The sequence below is a fragment of the Meles meles genome, chromosome 8, assembly GCF_922984935.1.
Source record: "Meles meles chromosome 8, mMelMel3.1 paternal haplotype, whole genome shotgun sequence".
NCBI classification, from domain to species: Eukaryota; Metazoa; Chordata; class Mammalia; order Carnivora; family Mustelidae; genus Meles; species Meles meles.
The window spans coordinates 53644075-53660557 of NC_060073.1; the positions used below are offsets into that span (position 1 = coordinate 53644075).

Consider the following 16483-nt stretch of genomic DNA (forward strand, 5'->3'; position numbering starts at 1 on the left):
AGATGGAATTCAATCAAGTTTGATCTTTGATAGAAATAGCTCTCTTTATTTAAATAGGACTCACAACTGATGAATGGAACTATTTCACAAAGGTATTCTTACCTTGGAAAGTTCATACTTAATTTGAATGAAGCAGATTTCCATGTTAATCACATATTTCACTTTCTATATGGCAGTCAGCATTGGCTTTCTATATTTATAGGAGTTCTTCACTATCAAAGTGATAAAGTTAATGATAAATATCATCAAAGTATCCAGCACAAATTTTTCCCCAAATCATTGGTTTGTTATTCATGGATTCATATCCAATGTAATTCAGGAGAACCAGTGTGTTTTAGCCATTAGTTTTCTCATGGCCCCTTTCACCTCCTTGTTCCTCAGGCTGTAGATGAGAGGGTTCAACATGGGGACCACCACTGTATAGATCACAGATGCCACTTTGACCTGATCAGCTGAGTAACTCGACTTGGGCATCACATAAACGAACAAAACTGTCCCATAAAACAAAGTGACCGCAGTGAGGTGGGACGTGCAGGTAGAGAAGGCCTTCTTCCTCCCCTCAGTAGAGCGCATGTTCAGGATTGAGTGGAGGATGTAGCTGTAGGACACAATTATGGTAAACAGTGTGCTGATGAGGACGGATGCAGAAGAGATGGCAGGAGATATTTCGGCAATATAAACATGGCCACAAGAAAGCTTCAAGAGTGGGAAGAGGTCACAGAAGAAGTGGTTGATTTTATTTGGTCCACAGAAGGATAGGTTCATCAGACAGCCTGTAAATGATGAAGCATTCATGCATCCACCCAGGTAGGAAGCCCCCAAAAGGAGAAAGCAGACCACTGGGGACATCTGGGTGGAGTAGAGCAAGGGAGAGCAGATGGCCACATAGCGATCATAGGCCATGGTAGCCAGCAGGAAGCACTCTGTAGTCCCAAAGGTGACATCAGAGCCAAGCTGGGCTATACAGCCAGTCACAGGGATGGTCGTTTTCTCTCTTAAGAAACTCATGAGCATGATTGGCGTGACTGACGTGGAGTACCCAATGTCCACAAAGGCCAAATGGCTGAGGAAAAGGTACATCGGGGTGTGAAGCTGTGGGCTGCTTCGGATTAAGATGATTATACTGATATTTCCCACTAAGGTAACTATGTAAACTCCCAGGAAAATCACAAAGAAGATGGCACATAGCGTGGGGTTATCTGTTAACCCCAGAATAACGAACTCCGTCACTGCTGTAAGGTTTTCAGTCTCCATCTACCCATTAATGGTGCCTATTGAAGTCAGAACCAGAGGAGGTTAAACTGGTTGAAATTACCCCACATTTAATGTAGATATCTAAACAGAACCATACAATTATAATTTCTGAATGGTAATTCTGCCTCACTTGTAGAATACTTTGTGCACATGAATTTTCTTCTCAAATTCCACGAAAATATTACAATTGAAGACTCAACGATCTGGGAATTCAGCTCTTTTATTCCTATTTGTATACCGTAGAGCAAGTCTTCTCCATGTGTACCAGAAACATGTCAAAGGGTGTTACACCAATACTGATGGTAATAACATAAACTGTAAATCACCAAAATGATGAGGGAAAGGCAAGCTCTCAGTTTTCCACCCCCATCCCAAATGTGTCTCTGCCCTAGGATTCTCTTTTTTAGTAGATATTATTACCATTTATCCAATTATTGGGCAAAAAACATGGAGTTGACTTTGACATCTCTTTCTCACCTGATCATTTTCCTGGAATGAAAAAATTGCATCCTTAGTTATAATTGATACTAAGGGTTGGAAAGTGTCTATGTCCAAGACGAAAGGGCCAAATAGAAATTTTACTATTGTTATGAGTTAAATTCTGGATATTCTGCAAAATCTTCCAGGACTTATCTCTTACACCACACTTTTTCATTCTTCTGAGATTACATGAAGCCCTAAGAAGAGTCCAGATATTTTCATGGACTGGATTAATTGGAAAGTGAATGGAAGCATTTGGGGACCTGCAGTAGTAAGTTTTGGTTTCATCAGTTCTATTAAGCAACTGTAAGGAAATAGGAAGTAGGAGCATATGATGGTGATGGGAGGAGAGGGTAGTTAGAGAGATATGGATGCAAGTAGCCGGCTAGGAAGCCTCGGAAATTGGATTGAAAGAAAGATTAACATTTCAGAATAATATTCCCTTATTTCAAATTAGAGCACATGATCAAGGGCAGGGGAGAATATATTAGGTACATTCAGTCATCTCCATGACTCTTCTAGTTCAAAGACCAACACTTTCTTCTGAATAATTTGCTTTTTCCTGAAGAGCTTCTATCTGATGAAGAATTAAGGAAACATATATACATAATTATCAGCAACTATACACCTTTTACTCAATGTTACATGTGAATCATGGCAATGACATCCTACAGTATGCACAGTACTAGGGTTATGTGTCTGAATTCTCATATTCTGGCATTTTTAATAAGACAAAGCCTCAACCTGAAATAAATTTTTTGAGAAAAAAATAAATGGATGAAAAACACAAATGTTTCCCAAGTTGGATATGAATGACATCAGGGAAGACAAAGGGACATGCAGAAATACCTTGGATTTTGTAGCCACACAAACCTGGGATCAGTTTCTAGCTCTGCCTCTTGCTGTCTACGGAATCAGAGTCACGTTACAAGAAGTTGTGGATCTTCTGTTTCCTCACCTATAAAAAGGAAATAATGATACATGCCTCATGTGATTCTTGTGTTAAAAATGATACAATTTGAGTGAATAGACCCAGCACTGTGTATATGACAAACAAATGCTCAGTTACTAGTAATTTACTCGAAATAATCAATTCGCAACTTCTTGTACATATAAGAGATCAAATATTTGTGTCCTTAAAAAGGAGCATGGATAAAGCAGTGACACATCCACGGCAACACAGGGATAGGCTCCGAGGAATGGTCACTGAACGGCAGGGCCATGTTTAAGTGAGGCTGTGTCATTTGAGATAAGGCCCAAATCACTTACTTCACGGACTGTAATTACAAATTAATTAGTTTATTTGTTTTGGAAAACTACACTGAGAATCCATTGGGATAGAGAAATTACGTGTGCACCTCTACTGGGACAGAAAAATAACACGTAAACATGATTATATAAAAGTATATGAGTGCAGGGGCCCCTGGGTGGCTCAGTGGGTTAAAGCCTCTGCCTTCGGCTCGGGTCATGATTCCAGGAGCCCGGGATCGAGTCCCGCATCGGGCTCTGTGCTCAGCAGGGATCCTGCTTCCTTCTCTCTCTCTCTGCCTGCCTCTCTGCCTACTTGTGATCTGTCTGTCAAATAAATAAATAAAATCTTTAAAAAAAAAGTATATGAGTGCAACACATACTCTGTATTTCCACTTATTTTTAAATGAAAAAATTAAACTTTCAACTCAATTAAATTGAAAATAATTATAACATTTTACTATCATTGCAGTTGATTATTAGATCAAGATGACTAATGTGGCTGCAACATTTTTTTTAAAGATTTTATTTATTTATTTGACAGACAGAGATCACAAGTAGGCAGAGAGGCAGGCAGAGAGAGAGAGAGAGGAGGAAGCAGGCTCCCGGCTTGGGCAGAGAGCCCCACGCGGGGCTCGATCCCAGGACCCTGAGACCATGACCTGAGCCGAAGGCAGAGGCTTTAACCCACTGAGCCACCCAGGTGCCCCTGGCTGTGACATTTTGTGGCATTTCTGAAATCTGGCTATATTCAGTGGCCCAGGTTTTCATGTCACCTATGTTTAGAGATAATTTGGGTTTGCTAGTACTGTTCAATTTACAAACATGAATCCACTGGAATTGTAATATTATTTTCAACGTAAGTGATGCACATTTTTTAAAAATCACATATATTTTTCTCATGTAATATGGATCTGTCCTAGGACACTTGACACATACACCATGCTTGTTGGTGGCAGACATTTCTCACACACATGCTCTTCTCTTTCCCCTTTGCTAACTTTGATCCACCAACATGTAAGCTTTCTAGTAAAACAATGAGGCTCACCCTAACATTTTTCTTAGGACTCTGCCATCTACAACTGCCACATGGACTGGCAGGTTGTCAAAGATACATGGCTGCAATCTACTCTGGCTCTATTCTTGAACCATGGCCACATAGCAGAATGTTCTCTAAGGTTGAAAGTCAGGTTCCTTTGATCTTGGGAACAAATCCATCAGTCAATGACCTTCAGAACAAAGCTAAACCTGATCATCCACATTAGGAGGGCCTAACAGCTCAAACCTCAAATCCAGCAAATTAGGAAATGGGCATGCTGTAAGACTCCCTCTGTCCTAGAAAGATACTATTCCTTTAGGTTTTAAGGAAGCCCGACTATGGCTGATGAATGATAGAAACAGGTACCACTGATTCCACAAAAACATTCCAGATCCTATCTGGGAGAATTAAAGTCCCTTCATTCCTGTCCATCTCCCACCATTCTGTTCACATCACTTGATTAGTACCATTACAGGTGGAAGATCTTGTTCTTTCCCTGGAATGAAAGTGCAGTGTTTATGACTAATGATTTTGCATCCCTCTTAAATGGTGTAATGCTGGGAGTATAGGACTAAATAGATGTTTGCTGAATTAGTGTTAAACAATTCTTAGAAAATCTATGCATTAGATACTATGCTAAAACCTAAAAGTAGACATACTTCTGTCTCTATCTTTACCCAACTACAAACCATTTTATGATGGGTATTCACCACTCCACACCTTTCCAATGGAAGACTAATTCTTAGTCACCTTAGATTTCAGGTTTAAATGTATTTCACCCTTGAAGTGTCCTCTGACACCCTGGACTAAGTCACAGTGTCACGGTGAGTGTTTCAGAGAACCCCAAAATATGTTCTGCACTTTTACACCTTTACTTATGCAGACAATAGTGTAAGTCATTGCTCAGTGTCTTTTTTTTTCTTTTTTTTGCCTTACTTTCCTACATTTCCATGAGGGAGGGTTCATGTTGGCCTTGTTCCACACTTTCTTCTTAGAACATTGCATAGAAGGGGCGCCTGGATGGCTCAGTCGGTTAAGCGTCTGCCTTCAGCTCAGGTCATGAGCCCAGGGTCCTGGGATTGAGCCCCGCATTGGGACTCAAGGGAGCCTGCTTCTCCCTCTGCCTCTGCCTGCTGCTCCCCCTGCTTGTGTGCGCTCTCTCTCTTTCTCTCTCACTGTCAAATAAATAAATAAAATCTTTTAAAAAAACAAACATTGCATAGTACCTCATACATAGCAGTTTTAAACAAATGAATGAGTGAATAAATGAGTGACCTACTTTTTAAGATTTTTATTTTACTGTGGTATACCTAATATGAGACGTCCTCTTAACAGGCTTCTGTTACCTACAGAAACTTTACTACTGTACCGTTAACTACAGTATTATGTTCTACAGCAGATCTCTAGGACTTACTCATCTTGCTTAATTGCAACCCTGTGCCTGTTGATTAGCAACTCCCCATTTCGCTCCAGCTCCAGCTTCTGACAACCGTCATTCCATTCTTGAGTCTGTGAATGACTATCTTAGGTACACCATAAAGTGGAGTCCTATAGTATTAGCCCTCTGCGACTGGCTTATTTCACTTGGCATAACATCTTCCACGTTGTCACATATTACAGAATTTCCTTTTTTAAAAGACTAAATAATATTCCATTGTATGTATAGACGCCAACCTTTCTTTATGCACTTATCTGTTAGTGGACATTTAGGTTGCTTTCACATCTTGGCTCTTGTAAACTGCCGGAGTGAACATGAGAGTGCTAATATCTCTGAGATACTGACTTCAGTTCTTTTAGATCAATATCTAGAGGTGGGATTTCTGGATGATATGGTAGTTCTGTTGTTGACCGAGGAACCTTCACACTGTTTTTCGTAGCAGCTGCATTCCCAGCAACAATGTACAGAAGTTTGCTCTTTTTCCACATCCTCACCTACACTTGCTTTTATCTTTACTTTACTTTTTTTTTTTTTTTTTTTTTTTTTTGCTAATAGCCAGCTTGATGCATGTGAGGTAATATCTTATCACGGTTTTGATTTGCATCTACATGAAGATTAGTGATGCTGAGCATCTTTCTTTGTACCTCTTGGCCATTTTTATGTCTTCTTTGAGGAAACATCCATTCAAGTCTTTAGGCCATTTTTAAATCAAGCTACTAGTGTTTTTGCTATTGACTTGTTTTTATTCGATTATTCCTTACATATTTTGGAAATTAACCTCTTACCAGATATATGGTTTGCAAATATTTTCTCTAATTCTGTAGTTGCCTTTTCACTTTAGTGATTGTTTTCATTGCTGTGCACAAACTTTTAAAAATTTATTTATTTATTGTTTAATTTTTTATTATTTTTAAAGATTTATTTGTTTGTTTGACAGAGACACACACTGAGAGAGGGAACACAAGCAGGGGGAGTGGGAGAGGGAGAAGCAGTCTCCCCACTGAGCAGGGAGGCCAATGTGGGACTCCATCCCAGGACCCTGGAATCAAGACCTGAGCCGAAGGCAGATGCTTAACGACTGAGCCACCCAAGCGCCCCAGTGCAGAAGCTTTTTAGTTTGATGTAGTCCTTATCTATTTTTGTCTTTGTTGCCTGTGATTTCGGTGCCATACCAAAAAAAATTATTGCCAAGACCAACGACAAGAAACTTTTCCCCTGTGTTCTTCTCCAGGGCTTTTGTTCTTGGAGTTTTAGTTCTTAAATGTAAGTCTTTAATTCATTTTGAGTTGATTCTTGTGTGTAGTGTAAGGTGAGAGTTCCATTTCATTCTTTTGCATGTGGATATCCAGTTTTCCCAAGACCATTTATTGGTCTATCTATCCTTTCCTCACTGTGTATTCTTGGTGCCCTTGTTGAGAATGACTTGACTGTACCCGGATGTGTTTATTTTTGGTTCTCTGTTTTATTCATTGCTCTGTAGGTCTGTCTTTATGTCAGTACCATAGTGTTTTGATTATTGTAGCTTTGCAATATTGTTTGAATCAGGAAGTGTGATGCCTACAATTTTTTCTTCCTTCTTAAGATGATTTTGGCTGTTTGGGGTCCTCTGTGGCCCTTTGTTCATCGAAAGACACAATTAAGAGAGCCAAAAGGCAAACCAGAATGGAAGTGTAACTTTAAAATGTACAAATTTGACAAAGGACTTGTAGACAGATTATAGTAAGAAGAAATCAAAAAGAAAAGTACAATATGAGAGTAAAATTGACAAAAGACTTGAAGAGACATTACACAAAAGAAGATGTACAAGTCGCTGATAAATATATATTTTTTAAATGCAGAACATAAGAGGTCCGGAGAGATGAGAGGAACACTGCCTGATTACTTCGTTGTAAAATCTGTGACTAGTCCAGGATTCCCTAATGTTATCTTTTTAAAAAAACTGTGGATAAATAACTTCATCCACCAGAGAGCCGAGTTGCCAGGACTTCTTCAAGCTAGCTCCTTCTGTAACGGTCTTTATATCCCTGACTATTTGCAAAGAGTTATACTGCCACCAATTTATTTGCCAGGAACGTTGAACTGGGGGGAATCAGAATCTACTCTTGCTCTAGGACTCATTTGATACACACCACTTTGGTAATAATTGGAAACGCCATTTTACTCTTAAAACAGGATTAATCGGAAGTCATAGGGAAGGTTCTGGAGGCAGGGAGGTTAATTACGGAGGCTGAAAAGTATCCAGGCTCAATCACGAGCACCTGAAATAAAGCCATGACAGAGTTGCAGGAATGAACACCTTGGGGGATGTTACAAAGAAGGGTGGAAGGTATATTTCATGCCTGTAGCAGCCTAGGTGTCTTAATCCATAATTTTGTACTCTGAAAATACCAACTGGCTTGCTGAAAGAAAGCTCCACTGGGCCGTAGCCCCTCCCCAGCATCACGCCCAGGCAGTTCTTCCTACTATTCAAAGGCTTGTCAGTAAATGTTCAAAGACAAGTGTCTGCACACAAGCCTTTGAGAAATATGAAAAACTACTGGGAATTCTCGAAGGAGCTCTCAGAGACTCAGCCTTCAGAGTTCCTTCTGTGTTACCATGTTTGAGCTGTCTTGGTGACAAAAATATGGAATAAATTCTTTAGGTCTGTCTTATTTTAGGTGGGAATAAAGTATTTTAAGACTCCAGAGTAACTATTTCAAAAGATTATGATAACCCGGTATAAGACAGGCCAAATCTCCCCAAGAAAGTGACCTGGACTGGCAACACTACCATGATTTGCATTTCCATTGAGTACATGATGCTTTCTAAGATGTTAATTTACAAGATGATATTTTAAAAATATAGAACCTAACAGAAGAAAAAGAAAACACTCTCTAATCATGGACTGTAAACAATGTACAAAGGAGAGGAAAAGTGAAATTATATTTCCCAGGTCTCCTAACCCTGAAAGTTACATATTTAATTTGAACCCAGCCGAATTTCATGAAATATTCTGTGACTCCAGAAAATTATAAATTAAGGTTGGCATTAGTTAACATACTGGTATTGTGATTTAAGATAGTTCTTCACATAAAGTGATAAGGCTAACAGAAAACATAAACATCTATCACATATGTTCTGAAAACGATCATTTTTCAGTTTCTGGAATCACACTGAATATTTTTCAAAATAACCGATGTCTTCCAGCCATCAATTTTCTCATGGCCTCTTTCACCTTTTTGTTTCTCAGACTGTAGAACAAGGGGTTCAACACGGGGATCACCACTGTGTAGAACACAGGCACCACTTTAACGTGGTCAGACAAGTGACCTGACTTTGGTATGACATAGACAAATGTGACTGTCCCATAAAACAAAGTGACCTCACTGAGGCGAGAAGTACAAATAGAGAAGGCCTTGTGTCCTCCCTCGGGGGAGTGCATATGTAGGACCGAGTGCAGGATGTATAGCTATGAAATAGCTACGATGACCAGTGTGATTACAGTGACAGACCCAGCTGAGATGGCAGGAGATACTTCAGCAACATAGATATGGGTGCAAGAAAGCTTCACTAATGGTGGGAGGTCACGGAAGAAATGGTTGATTTTATTTGACCCACAGAAAGTCAAGTTCAATAAACAGCCAGTAAATGATGACACATTCACACATTCCCCCCAGATAGGGAACAGCCAATAGGATGATACAGACTCTGGAAGGCATGAGCGTAGAGTAGAGAAGTGGAGAACAGATGGCCACATAGCGATCACAGGCCATGGCGGCCAGCAGGAAGCACTCCACCATTCCAAAGATAACATCAGAGCCAAGCTGAGCTATGCAGCCAGCGACAGGAAACTCACGATCATACTGGGCATGACTGACGTGGAACACCCAATGTCCGCAAAGGCCAAATGGCTGAGGAAAAGGTACATCGGGGTGTGAAGCTGAGGGCTTCTGCAGATTAACATGATAATGCTGATATTGCCCAATATGGTAGCAACATAGGTTCCTAGAAAAACCACAAAGAAGATGGAACAAAGTGTAGGATCCTCTGTTAACCCCAAAATAATGAATCTATCACCATTGTGTGATTTTCGGTCTCCATCTTATTTGTAATGATGCCTATTGAAATAAAAACCAGTGTGTGTTAAGGATAAATTAAATGATCTCATAGGTGACATATTTACTTTACTATTCACCCTATTAAAAAATTAAAACCGGGACACCTGGTTGGCTCAGTCAGAAGAGCGTGAGGCTCTTGATTTTGGGGGTAGGCATTTGAGCCCCCATGTTGTATGTAGACATTAAATAAACAAACTTGAAAAAAAATCAAACACAGATCCCTTTTGTCTAATGTTTCTACTCTACAAAATGTTTCCAAACATATTTACATTATGCATGATTTGAGAATATTAATGTCCATTACTTTAAGGCCAAAGATAGAGACTAGTGTCCCAGATCAGAGCACAGTTAACACATTTGCATCATTTGATTAGTTCAGGTTGTTGAGGGAACACTTAAATCTGATGAGAACCAGAAAAGTCAGCCTGATTGACCTTAAGCTAGTGTTTAGCAATATCTAATTTGCTTCTATCTCGTTCTCCTAGGAGACCACACTTCCCAGCCCCTTTGTGGTTTAGGCACAACTGTGAATAATACATGCAAATGGGCTAGCTCAGGAAATGCAGTACGCCTCTTCTAGATCAAATTAAGTTATCAGTAGACAATGTTCTCTTCCTCTTCCACAGTGATATATTCTACACGATACAACTAGAAGGTAGAGGTACCTCCCACCAGCCTGGGATTTGAGGGAATGTGGAAAACAGAGGATAACGGGAAATACACTAGAAGTGAAAAAATAAATCTGTGCTATGTTAGACTACACTGAGTTTCCAGGGTTGATTTGTTAGAAGAGCGTAACATCACTTTACCTGGTGCATATAATTATAGACGGGCTGTAAATGGAAGCTGTGTGTAGGGTTTAATCCTGAGAACAGCAAGAGAAATAAATCCACTTTGGATTATTAATTGTCCCTCAGGTACTCTACAGGCCTAACAAAAAGATACACTTCCTAATCCTATATGAATAACACACATAGAATATGTGGACACAATGCTTCCATGCTTATATTATGCCAGCTATGTGAGAGCAAGACAGTAATACATACATGTTAGGAATATCAAAGATCAGTGCACCTAACAAAATTAACGAGTGGGTTTAATCATAAGAATGCAAGAATTAAAATTAAAGCAGATTTTCATTTTAAGCAACACTGTGAACATGAAATACCCAAAAACACTCTCAACAAAATACTTGGGTAAACTGCTAACTTCCATATTGAGAAACATGTTCAAAATGCAGAAGTGAGATTTCATGTAAAAAAGGAAATCTCAACCAACCAAAAATGATGGGAGAGTTGGTAATCAGCACAATGAGCTGAAGAAGGACTGCAGCTGTCTAGGGGCACCTGTGGCTCAGTCATTAAGCGTCTGCCTTTGGCTCAGGTCATGATCCCAGGGTCCTGGGATGGAGCCCCGCACCCCACCGGGCTATCTGCTCAGCGGGGAGCCTGCTTCTCTCTCTGCCTGTTCTTTGTGCTTTAGCTGTTTAGCTAATAGCTGTTCAGGCCCTGGAGGGAAGCGTTGGATATGCTGCAGAGTGGAAACTGAGGCTCTCAGGCCCTCCCCACATACTTCTTCATAATTCACTCTCCGAGTATCCCACAAACCATCATTATAATCATTCCCATGGTCGCACCTCCATTTCCTTGTTGCTCTTTTTTGTCCTCACCTAACAAAAGTGACTTCTGGCTAAATGCAATTTTCAGCTCACTCTACACCTACCCTCGTAGACCAAACTGTGTCTGGGGTAAAACATACAAATGCATTGATGGGTCTCATTTAAGTTATGACCACAAACTTCAAGTGAGCCCACAAGGATGCCCCATTATACTGTATTTTCTTAGTACATTCACTCTCTTGTCCTTCCATTCCAACTTCATCTCTGATAAGGAGTGGGTAAATTGTGGCCTACAAAGATCAGAAACTTTTATTATTATCACACACATTATTGATAACTTTGATAAGCTTGAAACGAGACCCTATATTTTGTTCCCTAATTGATGACTATCAGTTGAATACTACATAGTACTTGGGATTCAGGCAATTGTCCAAGGAAGAAAATCAAATATCAGAGTATTTGATATCCACTATATCTGGAAAATATCTAAAAAGCACAAATTATTTTTTCATTTAAAAATATTTATAGAGGCTCAGTGGGTTAAGCCTCTGCCTTCGGCCCAGGTCATGATCTCAGGGTCCTGGGATCAAGCCCCGCATCGAGCTCTCTGCTCAGCAGGGAGCCTGCTTCTCCCTCTCTCACTGCCTGCCTCTCTGCCTACTCGCGATCTCTCTCTGTGTTAAATAATAAATAAAATCTTTAAAAAAAAATTAAAATATATATTTATCGAGCACTTTCTATTTATCAAAGACTTCTAGGTATGTGTGAATTTCTGCTAAATAACAAAAAGACATGCCCTCATGTGTCATACAGTCTATTGTGGAGGGCAGACAAATCAGGAAGAAAGGAAAAAAGAAAAGTAAATAAGTAAGATAATTACTGACAATGGTAAGTATTGTGCAGAGAGTTCATCTAAGGTGATTTGATTGTGTTTTGCTTGCTCGTCTAAAATTCATCAGGAGGTACCTGGGTGGCTCAGTTAAGCATCTGACTCTTGGTTTCAGCCCAGGTCACCATCTCGGGGTCGTGGGATGAAGCCCACACTGGGCTCCATGCTCAGTGCAAAGTCTGTTTGAGATTCTGCCTTTCTCCTTCCCTCTCTGCCCTTCCTCCCACTCACACACTCTCTGTCTCTCAAATAAATACATAAATAAAATCTTTAAATTGGTCGGGAGGAACCTCTCTGGAGGAGATATTTTAATACAAGCAAACCAGCCATGCTAAAATAGAGTAGAAGAGCATCGCAGTGCGAACAGCAAATTGCAAAGGTCCCAAAGTGAGTGCTTTGCACTTTGGAAGAACAGCCAAGCCCACGTGGTGGGTAGAGTGATATAAGATTAACCCAAGAACTAGGTGGAAATCAGATCACCTGTGGTTTTGTAAGTCAAAATGAGTTTAAACATTATTCTAAGCGCAATGGCGAGACAGTGCAAAATTTGAAAGAGAATGTCATGATCGAATTTACAAATGACAGGATAACTCTGGCTACTTTAAGGGGACTAATGTAGAGGAGTGAGAGAATGAACAGAAAGACCTTTCAGAATACTGAGCAGTCTTGGTGCAATGTTGTGCTGGCTTGCGGGCAGTGGTAAAGATCGAGCACAGTGGACAGAATAGGGAAATATTTGGTTAGGTTACAGGAGAATCTGTAGCTGAGTCCAAGGAAATGAGAAGATGATACCAACACAGGATTTTTTTTTTTAAAGGAAGATCAACTAACCTGCAGCTACTTCCAGTTTTGAGGTCATCCCAGCGTCCCTGATTCCCAGGAACCCAGCAAGAGATAAGCCAGACCACCAAAAAAGCAATTGCCAAACAATGAAAAGAATTGGCAAGTAGTATGGAAAATATTACCAAATGTAAAATCATATTTTGGAAGTATTATTGAATATGAGAAGTCTGCTTCTTGAGAGAGAAGAAATGTAATTGTTTTTGAAAGGAACATAGTTCACCCTGTATAGTCCTCTGAATTTCCAAACGGAGTATTTGCTACTTAAAAAAACCTCAACGTAAAATTTTTTTTTTACAAAATATACAGGTAAATTACTATCAGTACCCTATTCTTAGTCAATTTTATTATGAAAAACTGTACCCTCTGCAGTGATGATTAAACCAATGTGATTTGATCAGTTTTTCGGATGAATTAGCTTGATCCAGTACTGTAAGAATGCTAAATCTCTAGCTTCATTAACTAGTCCTATGATTGTGTCAGAGGTTTAAATGACACAAATCTAAAACAAACCTTATATTTTTTAAAGAAAATCTATACGTGAAAAACTCAAATAAGTTCAAAATAGGATATGGAAAGCATGACATACAGTTGCTGCAATGAAAATAAGATTTCAGAACAAAAATCTCTGGGGATAAATTTAAGCTATGCTACTTCTGAGCCAAATGATCTTGAAAAAGTTACGTAATCCTTTCGAGACTCAATATCCTTATTTTTAAAAAAGATTTTTTTTTAAGATTTTATTTATTTATTTGACAGGCAGAGATCACAAGTAGGCAGAGAGGCAGGCAGAGAGAGAGAGGAGGAAGCAGGCTCCCTGCGGAGCAGAGAGCCCGATGCGATGCGGGGCTTGATCCCAGGACCTTGAGATCATGACCTGAGCCGAAGGCAGCGGCTTAATCCACTGAGCCACCCAGGCGCCCCTAAAAAAGATTTTTATTTATGTATTTAAGAGAAAGAGAATGAGAGTGAGTGAGCGTGAGAGGGGGAAGGTCAGAGGGAGAAGCAGACCCCTTGCTGAGCAGGGAGCCTGACTCCTGACTCTGTATCCAGGACTCCAGGAACATGACCTGAGCCAAAGGCAGTCGCTCAACCAACTGAGCCACCCAGGCACCCTCAATATCCTTATTTTTAAAATTAAGATAATATTTAACTCACAATGGTTGCTGTGTTAAAGGGAGATAGGGCACACTAACACACCTAGCAACAGATGGTAGTAAACAAATTATCCATAAGTGAGAATCTACTTCAAACAACAACACTATTGGGGGGAGGTGGGGTCGGGAGAGGGGGAGGGGGTTATGGACATTGGGGAGGGTATGTGCTATCGTGAGTGCTGTGAAGTGTGTAAACCTGGTGATTCACAGACCTGTACGCCTGGGGATAAAAATACATTATATGTCTATTAAAAAAAAAAGGATTAATACCCAGATTTTGTAGCAACATGGACGGGACTGAAGGTGATTGTGCTGAGTGAAGTAAGTCAAGCAGAGAGAGTCAAGTATCATATGGTTTCACTTATTTGTGGAGCATAACAAATAACATGGAGGACATTGGGAGATGGAGAGGAGAAGGAAGTTGGGGGAAATTGGAAGGGGAGGCGAACCATGAGAGACTATGGACTCTGAGAAACAACCTGGGGGTTTTGAAGGGGCGGGGGTGGGAGGTTGGGGGAACCAGGTGGTGGGTGATAGGGAGGGCACGTGTTGCATGGAGCACTGGGTGTTGTGCAAAAACAATGAATACTGTTACGCTGAAAAAATAAATAAATTTAAAAAAATAAACACTATTAGCTTCTACGAGAAATGCAGAGCATGTTTACAAATCAATAACACGATGAATGTTACCTGCTGGTCAAATATAATGACAGGGACAAATTCTAGGAGTCATTTCTGAATGGCAGGGCTGATTTATGCAGCAGTTAGGACTAGAGTATGAAACCTTGACTTCAGCATCAGATACCCACAGGTTTGTAAACATCCCAGTGAAAATCCAGTGGGAGAAAATCCAAGGAGATTGAGAAAATGAGGTGCGTTTAGGTCTGCCTACACCATTATGCAGGCTGAGATACTCACTGAGGTCTCAGGGGCTTCACTTATGCTTCTCATTATTGGTGTACAGGTATTACAATGGCAAACACCTAATCAGTTTTGAAACTTGATTTGGACCAACACAATTAATGTGTTCTATCCTTTGGTCATCTGTGATATTTCTAAGAGCCATGATGAGGTGCCTAGAACTATTTTCTTGAATACTGTCCTGTAGTTCATGGTTAGTCATACCTCAGGGAACTGCAACAAAAGCTAGGGTGTTTTTCTCTGTGTGAAACTGACCTATGATCTATTTCAGCATTGGCATTTCCCACTTACCACATAGATCTCCCCACCAAATCCCCAGACTCCTGAAATAGACAGAAATGCAATCACTGAAGATACTTCTTCCTCTCCCTACCTCATATTTATCTCTATCCCCATCCTGCCTTGGATAACCAAGAATCTCTTTCTTGTTCCTGATTTCCATATGGTTTTTCATAAGCGATGTTACTGTTTGTATTGTTCTGAAATTGCTTTCCTGTACTCAAAAAATTCCTTGTGAGTATGTATTAATCTCCTTCACTCTCTGTAAAGATCCATGGTATTCGAGTATTTAATTAGTATTTATTTAGCTATATCCTGCCAATGCTTCATTGTGCTTATACACCAGTTCTCCTGGATGTACTCTAAGAAGTGGAATTACTGGGTCAAAAGCTTTGCCCAATTTAAGTTCGATATATACTGCCAAATTGTACTTCTTCATTCTTTGTATCTGTGTGTGTATATAAAAATATGTGTGTGTGTGTGTGTTTGTGTGTGAGATATTCTCGGTAATCCCTAAGATCTATATTCCAGCTAATTAATTCTTTCTTCAGTTATGTATAATCTGCTGTTTAATCTATTTTTTTCCGAGTACACTTCTTTAAAAGATTTTATTAATTTATTTGACAGACAGAGATCACAAGTAGGCAGAGAAGCAGGCAGAGAGAGATGGGAAAGCAGGCTCCCTGCTCAGCAGAGAGCCCAATGCGGGGCTCAATCCCAGTACCCGGAGACCAGGACCTGTGCCAAAGACAGAGGCTTAACCACTGTGCCACCCAGGTGCCCCTTCTGAGCATATTTTTTATTTCTAGACTGTCTCTTTGTTTTTTGTTTATTTTTTTTCAAATTTCTATGCTCTTTTCTAAAACAAAAACCCTTCTGAGGTTTCTTATTCTATTCCCTCAAAAATATTAACCAATATTTTATAACGTCTGTTCGATCATTCTATTACCTGAAGTTCTTGATGGTATAAATCTGCTCTGTGATGTGTCTGCACATACTCTTATTTTTTTCTGTTTTTGCGTTGCTCTTTTATAATTTCAAATTTTGAGCAAATCTTTTTTTAGTGGGGCTGGTCTATGTTACTCCTATCTAGGCTGGGTTGATAGTACTCTGCCCAAATAAGTTTTGTTCTCTATTTCCGCTAGCTCTCTAATGTATCACTGGCTCAGGATAAACTCTCGTGCTGTTTTCTTAACTTGAAGGTCTACAGAAGAGGAAGACAG

At 39.9% G+C, this 16483-nt stretch overlaps 1 protein-coding gene and 1 pseudogene across 1 annotated transcript; both read right to left on the reverse strand.

Moving 5' to 3' along the window:
- Positions 1–315: 315 nt before the first annotated feature.
- On the reverse strand, positions 316–1260 carry LOC123948696 (olfactory receptor 481). Its single transcript, XM_046015869.1, has one exon. It carries the CDS (start codon positions 1252–1254, stop codon positions 316–318), a length of 939 nt encoding a protein of 312 aa, XP_045871825.1. The 5' UTR covers positions 1255–1260.
- Positions 1261–8622: 7362 nt separating this feature from the next.
- Positions 8623–9402, reverse strand: LOC123948697 (annotated as a pseudogene).
- Between the last annotated feature and the right edge of the window lie 7081 nt (positions 9403–16483).

Excerpts from the sequence above, each read along its gene's own strand:
- LOC123948696 (XM_046015869.1), bottom strand. The coding sequence starts at position 1,254 with ATGGAGACTGAAAACCTTACAGCAGTGACGGAGTTCGTTATTCTGGGG.